The sequence below is a fragment of the Cyanistes caeruleus genome, chromosome 36, assembly GCF_971803275.1.
Source record: "Cyanistes caeruleus chromosome 36, bCyaCae1.hap1.1, whole genome shotgun sequence".
Lineage (NCBI taxonomy): Eukaryota > Metazoa > Chordata > Aves > Passeriformes > Paridae > Cyanistes > Cyanistes caeruleus.
Window position 1 is genome coordinate 472,357 of NC_141737.1, and position 6,708 is coordinate 479,064.

At 57.2% G+C, this 6,708-nt stretch overlaps 1 protein-coding gene across 1 annotated transcript; it reads right to left on the minus strand.

Annotated features, from left to right (window-relative positions):
- Positions 1-16: 16 nt before the first annotated feature.
- RPL28 (ribosomal protein L28) lies at positions 17-2,371 on the minus strand. Its single transcript, XM_023917584.2, has 5 exons — positions 1,903-2,371; positions 1,650-1,735; positions 793-916; positions 578-696; positions 17-136 (listed from the first exon to the last, which is right to left on the minus strand). Exons 2-5 carry the CDS (start codon positions 1,728-1,730, stop codon positions 47-49), a joined length of 414 nt encoding a protein of 137 aa, XP_023773352.1. The 5' UTR covers positions 1,731-1,735; positions 1,903-2,371; the 3' UTR covers positions 17-46.
- Positions 2,372-6,708: the final 4,337 nt, after the last annotated feature.

Sequence of the window (6,708 nt, forward strand, 5' to 3'; positions counted from 1 at the left end):
AGCACAGACTCTGGGCCTTGCTCAGACACTTTATTAATGATTGAGCTCACGGGGCCTTGGCCGCCCTCACCCTCTTCTTCCTCACCACCACCGGCTTCTGGCTGCGCAAGATGGCGCTGGCCCGGCGCAGAGCGGCCTGGAGGGAACAAAAACGGGGGTTTAGCACCCCAAAAATAACCAGGAACCCCGGGAATGGAGGGGAGCACGCCCGAAATCACCCCTCTGAGCTTCCAGTGTAAGTTTGGGGACCACCCCTCGGTTTTGGGGATCCCCCTCAGAGCTCCACGGAAACCCCAAAGAGGTTTTTAAAGTCCCTCCTTTGTTTTTGAGTGGTGTTTTGAGCACAACCCAATTTTGGTGACAATTCCTGCCTCACCTCGTGAGGCTCCCAGGGCAACGACAACAAATTTTGGCATCTCCAGTTTTGGGATAATCCCCAGATTTCCAGAGAACCACAAGATTCTCCCTCTTGGCAGCATTCCCGCTCTCCCACGGGTTTCCCAAGCCGAATTTCACCATCCTCCCGTTGGTTTTTTTTGGGTTCTTCCTCAGTTTTCCCCCAAATCTTGGGGCTCACCATGCGCAGGTCCCTCCTGTATCTGTTCTTGCTGATCAGGTGCCGCAGGCTCCGCAGGGAGCCCCGGGCGTCGCGCCGGATCCGCACGCGGACGTACGACGTGGCCGGTTTGCGCTGGCCTGCGGGACAAAACCCCCAAAAAATAACATTTTTAGGGACAAAACCCTTTGAAAATTTGGTTTTTTTTTTTTATTTTTGGAGAGGGATTCACCCACCTGCGCGTTTCTTGAGGACCACCACGATCCCCTTCCCATCCGGCGCCGGCTCCACGCCCACGGTTTTGCGGTGGATCAATCCGTTGTAGCGGAAAGAATTCCTGGCCTTGAGGTTGTTGGGCTCCTGGAGAGGATTTTTTTTTGGGAGGGGGATGATCGTGAGGGGGATTTTTTTTGGGGAGATAATTTTAAAAATTTCTGGGGAGGGTCTGGACAGGCTGCAAGGATTTGGAAGGGAGCACAAAATGTTTTGGTGGAGGGGGGATAAATGGGATTTTGGGATGGTCTGGGGGCGTCCCTGACAATTTGTAGGGAATTCCCAAAAATTTGGGACGCACTCGGGAGGTTTGGGGAAGAAGTTGTGGTTTTTTTGGGTGTGCTGAAGCTGATTTTGAGGGCTTTTGGAGCAATTTTGGGGGGTTTTGGGGCAGTTTTGAAGGCTTTTGGGGCAGTTTTGGGTGTGCCAAAGACATGTTCTGGAGATTTGACCCATCCAGGGGTGAACTGCACGACCAGGGCAGTGTCACACTATTCATCCAGGCCCAAAACTCCCCGAAATCGCCTTCGGTATCCCCAAAACCCCAAAAAATCGTCCCCAAAATTCCCCCCAAACCTTCTCAAACCTCCCGAGGGGTTTGGGGTGGGCTCAGAAGATTTGAGGGCGTCCCGAAGGGAACCCCAAATATCTGAGGAGGGCACCTGGAACCCCTCTTGGGCGCTAATGGAGCTTTATTGAATGTTTAAATCGTCTCTTTGCGGTTTTGGGGGGGGTTAAAAGCCGCATCTCGAGGTTTGAGGGCTCACGGAGGGTCCCCAAAGCCGTTCCCCGCTCCCCCTCCCGCTTTCCCCGCACTGACGGTGCTGTAGGTCTGGTTGTTCCTCTTCAGCAGGAAACTGGAGCAATTCCGCACCACCATCCACTGCAAATGGGCCGACATGGCGCCTGCGGGCACCGGAGAGCCGCCTCAGCGCCCGCCGCCACACCGGGGCCCGTTCCCCGCTCCATCCCGCCTTCCCCCCGCCCTCAGGAACCCTCTCCCGGCATAGGGACCCTTCCCCGGTATCAAAAATCCCCCAGGGGCCGCCCCAAAGCGGAGCCCCACGCGGTACCTCCGCTCCCTTCGGCCGCCGGAAACGGAAAGAGCGACGGGAGCCCCGGCAAGCTCCGCCCCCTCGCTGAGCTCCGCCCCCCTTCGGCAATCTCCGCTCGGCTTCGGCAATCTCCGCCTCTCTCTCGGATCTCTCCACCGACACTCGGATATTTCCGTCAGTGCTCGTCAATCAGAATTTCCGTGTTCTTTCGGGTTTTTCCGGAGCTTTTCGGCAGTGTCCGCCGCCGCCTCGGAGAGCCGTTCGGGTTCTTTCGGCTCCGTGTGGGACCTTACGGAAAAGAGCGGGAAACGTGAGGGGAGAAAAAGGGCGGGAAGCGTGAGGGGGAAATGTGGGAAAGGTGAAGGGAAAAAAGGCTGGGAAAATGAGCGGAGAAGGGCGGGAAAGGTGAGGGGAGAAGGGTGGGAAAATGAGGGGAGAAAAGGGTGGGAAATGTGAGGGAGAAGAGGGTGGGAAACATGAGGGAAAAACTGTGGGAAAGGTGAGGGAAAAAGGCTGGAAAAATGAGGGGGAAAGGGTGGGAAACGTGAGGGGAAAAGTGGGACAGGTGAGGGAAAAAAGGCTGGAAAAATGAGGGGGAAAGGGTGGGAAACGTGAGGGGAAAACTGGGAAAGTTGAGGGAAAAAAGGCTGGAAAAATGAGGGGAGAAAAAGGGCGGGAAGCGTGAGGGGAAAACCGGGACAGGTGAGGGAAATAAAGCTGGAAAAAGGGGGAAAGGGTGGGAAATGTGAGGGAGAAGAGGGTGGGAAACGTGAGGGGAAAACTGTGGGAAAGGTGAGGGAAAAAGGCTGGAAAAATGAGGGGGAAAGGGTGGGAAACGTGAGGGGAAAACTGGGAAAGTTGAGGGAAAAAAGGCTGGAAAAATGAGGGGAGAAAAAGGGCGGGAAGCGTGAGGGGAAAACCGGGACAGGTGAGGGAAATAAAGCTGGAAAAAGGGGGAAAGGGTGGGAAATGTGAGGGAGAAGAGGGTGGGAAACGTGAGGGAAAAACTGTGGGAAAGGTGAGGGAAAAAAGCTGGGAAAATGAGGGTGAAAGGGCGGGAAGTGTGAGGGGAGAAAAAGGGGAGGAAACATGAGGGGAGAAAAATGGCGGGAAACGTGAGGGGAGAAAAAGGGCGGGAAAACGTGAGGGGACAAAAAAGGGCGGGAAACATGAGGGGGCCACACCCGGAGCAGCGCTTGCAGGTGAGGCCGTACCTGAGGGGGGTTCTGGGAGTCCTGGGGGAATTTGGGGGGTCCCCAGGGGGTTTTGGGGGGGGGGTCTTCCCACAGCAATCGGGTGGTAGCTGTTGCTGTACTGGGTTGTACTGGTTTATACTGGTTTATACTGGCTAAGCGTGGTTAAACGGGGTTGTACTGGTGCGGACTGGGCCGCACCGGTTTGAACCGCATTAGATCGACTTATAGCGGATTATATTTCTTTATATTGGTTTATACTGGTTTACACTGGTTTATACTGGTTTATACTGGTTCATACTAGTTTATACTGGCTAAGCGTGGTTAAACGGGGTTGTACTGGTGCGGACTGGGCCGCACCGGTTTGAACCGCGTTAGATCGAGTTATAGCGGGTTATATTTCTTTATACTGGTTTGTACTGGGTTGTACTGGTTTATACTGGCTAAGCGTGGTTAAACGGGGTTGTACTGGTGCAGACTGGGCCGCAGCGGTTTGAACCGCGTTAGATCGAGTTATAGCGGGTTATATTTCTTTATACTGGTTTATACTGGTTTGTACTGGGCCTGTGAGAACAGGATGCCCATCCCCCCCACCGTGGGAACCCGAACACCCCTCCCCCACCTTTCCTGTTGTTTTGGGAGGGGGCAGGAAATGGTGGGGGAGGGGCAAGGCCATAAAACTGCCGGGGTGGGGGAGGGGAGGGGGGAAGAGCACCTGTGGGACCAGGTGAGAGGGGATCCAAAAATGGGGACCCCCAAAAATGGGGACCCCCCAAAAATGGGGACCCCCAAAAATGGGAAACCCCAAAAATGGGAAACCCCGACCTCGTCCTGGGTTTGGGGGAGGCGCAGGTTTTGGGGGGGATTTGGGGTTTTTGGACTCCCAGTTTGGGGGATTTGGGGTCCAAATTTGGGGGAGTTTGGGGTCCCAGTTTGGGGTCCCAGTTTGGGATATTTGGGATCCCAGTTTGGGGTCCCAGTTTGGGGTCCCAGTTTGGGATATTTGGGGTCCCAGTTTGGGGTCCCAGTTTGGGGTCCCAGTTGGGATTTTGGGGTCCCAGTTTGGGGTCCCAGTTTGGGATATTTGGGGTCCCAGTTTGGGGTCCCAGTTGGGATTTTGGGGTCCCAGTTTGGGGTCCCAGTTTGGGGTCCCAGTCTGGGATTTTGGGGTCCCGGTGGGGCCGTGCCCCCCGCGCCCCCCGCGCTCTCCCAAGCCGGTACCGGGGTCACTGCCCAGCCCCGGGGCGGCGCTTGGGGGGCGCGGGGGGGGCACCAGCGCCAGGGACCCCCGGGACCCCCGGCCTTGGGGAGGGGTCTCAGATTTGGGAAGGTTCCATAAATTTGGGGAGTGGTCTGAGATTTGGGGAGGGGTCCCGGATTTGGGGAGGGGTCCCGGATTTGGGGAGGGGTCCCGGATTTTGGGAGGGGTCCCGGATTTTGGGAGGGGTCCCGGATTTGGGGAGGGGTCTCGGATTTGGGGAGGGGTCCCGGATTTGGGGAGGGGTCCCGGATTTGGGGAGGGGTCTCAGATTTGGGGAGGGGTCCCGGATTTGGGGGGAAATTCCCATCAATTTGGGGAGGGGTCCCGGATTTGGGGAGGGGTCCCGGATTTGGGGGGAAATTCCCATCAATTTGGGGAGGGGTCCCGGATTTGGGGAGGGGTCTCCTCCGCCCCGGGGGGGTTCCCGCGCTATTTTTGGGGGGCGTTTTCCCCTCCCGTGGCCCCGCCCCTGGCGGGGGGAGGGGCTGGGAGGGTGGGGGAGGGGCCGTTCCCGCCTCCTCCTCCGCATCATCCTCGGCCTCGGGGGGACCTCCCGGACCCCTCCCCAAATTCCCCCGGATCGGGGGCGCCCCCTCCCCCCCATCGCAGCGGGGACCCCCCCCCAAAACCCGCGGGGTGTCCCCTCCCCCCCCGGGGGGGGAATGGTTTGATCCGGCGGAAGCTCCAAGGTGAGGGGGGGGAGGGGAGGGGGGAGGGGCTGGGGGGGTCCCTCCCCTCCCCCCCCCCCAAAATCGACCCCCGCGGGGGCTGCCGGGAGTGGGGGAGGGGCGGATCGATCCCCTCCCCCCCCGGGGGGGATTGGAGCGGGGTGGGGGAGGGGCCGAGCATCCCTTGGGGGGGGGGAGGGGAAGGATTTTGGGGGGGGGGGAATTTCCCGGAGGATTTGGGGAGGAATTGGGGGGTCCTGATGGAATTTGGGGGGTCCCGATGGAATTTGGGGGGTCCCGGGTGGATTTTGGGGGGTCCTGGGTGGATTTTGGGGGGTCCCGATGGAATCTGGGGAGGAATTTGAGGGTCCCGGGTGGATTTTGGGGGTCCCGGGTGGATTTTGGGGGGTCCCGGGTGGAATCTGGGGTGGAAATTTGGGGGTCCCGATGGATTTGTGGGGTCCTGGGTGGATTTGGGGGGTCCTGGCTGGATGTGGGGTGGGAATTTGGGGTTCCCGATGGATTTTAGGGCCTGAATTCCGTTTTTCCTGCAGGAATTTGGGGTTCCCCGATGGATTTTGGGGTTCCCAATGGATTTTGGGGCCTGAATTCCCTTTTCTCCTGCAGGATTTTGGGGTTCCCCGATGGATTTTGGGGTTCCTGATGGATTGGGGGGGAGGATTTTGGGGTTCCTGATGGATTTTGGGGTTCTCGGTGGATTTTAGGGTTCCCGATGGATTTTGGGGGGGTTCCCAATGGATTTGGGCCCTGAATTCCGTTTTTCCCGCAGGATTTTGGGGTTCCTGATGGATTTTGGGGTTCCCCAATGGATTTTAGGGCCTGAATTCCCTTTTCTCCCGCAGGATTTTGGGGTTCCCGATGGATTTTGGGGTTCCCGATGGATTTTGGGGTTCCTGATGGATTTTGGGGTTCCCTGATGGATTTTGGGGTCCCCGATGGATTTTGGGACCAGAATTCCATTTTTTCCCGCAGGAATTTGGGGTTCCCTGATGGATTTTGGGGTTCCCTGATGGATTTGGGGGTCCCCAATGGATTTTAGGGCCTGAATTCCGTTTTTCCCACAGGATTTTGGGGTCCCCGATGGATTTTGGGGTCCCCGATGGATTTTGGGGTTCCCCGATGGATTTTAGGCCCTGAATTCCGTTTTTCCCGCAGGATTTTGGGGTTCCCCGATGGATTTTGGGGATCCTGATGGATTTGGGGGGAGGAATTTGGGGTTCCCTGATGGATTTTAGGGCCTGAATTCCGTTTTCCCTGCAGGATTTTGGGGTTCCCTGATGGATTTTGGGGTCCCCGATGGATTTTGGGGATCCCGATGGATTTTGGGGGGGTTCCTGATGGATTTGGGGTTCCCCAATGGATTTTAGGGCCTGAATTCCGTTTTCCCCGCAGGATTTTGGGGTTCCCTGATGGATTTTGGGGTTCCCTGATGGATTTTGGGGTTCCCGATGGAATTTAGGGCCTGAATTCCGTTTTCCCTGCAGGATTTTGGGGTTCCCTGATGGATTTTGGGGTTCCCTGATGGATTTTGGGGTTCCCGGTGGATTTTAGGGCCTGAATTCCGGTTTTCCCTGCAGGATTTTGGGGTTCCCGCAGGATTTTGGGGTTCCTGATGGATTTTGGGGGGGTTCCCAATGGATTTGGGCCCTGAATTCCGTTTTCCCCGCAGGATTTTGGGGTT

What these genes read in the sequence shown, in the direction of transcription:
- RPL28 (XM_023917584.2), bottom strand. Translation starts at nt 1,730, where the DNA reads ATGTCGGCCCATTTGCAGTGGATGGTGGTGCGGAATTGCTCCAGTTTC. An exon ending in GGTCCTCAAGAAACGCGCAG is followed by an intron (nt 697 to 792) that starts GTGGGTGAATCC and finishes TTTGTCCCGCAG; the next exon opens with GCCAGCGCAAACCGGCCACG. An exon ending in ACAGGAGGGACCTGCGCATG is followed by an intron (nt 137 to 577) that starts GTGAGCCCCAAG and finishes TGTTCCCTCCAG; the next exon opens with GCCGCTCTGCGCCGGGCCAG.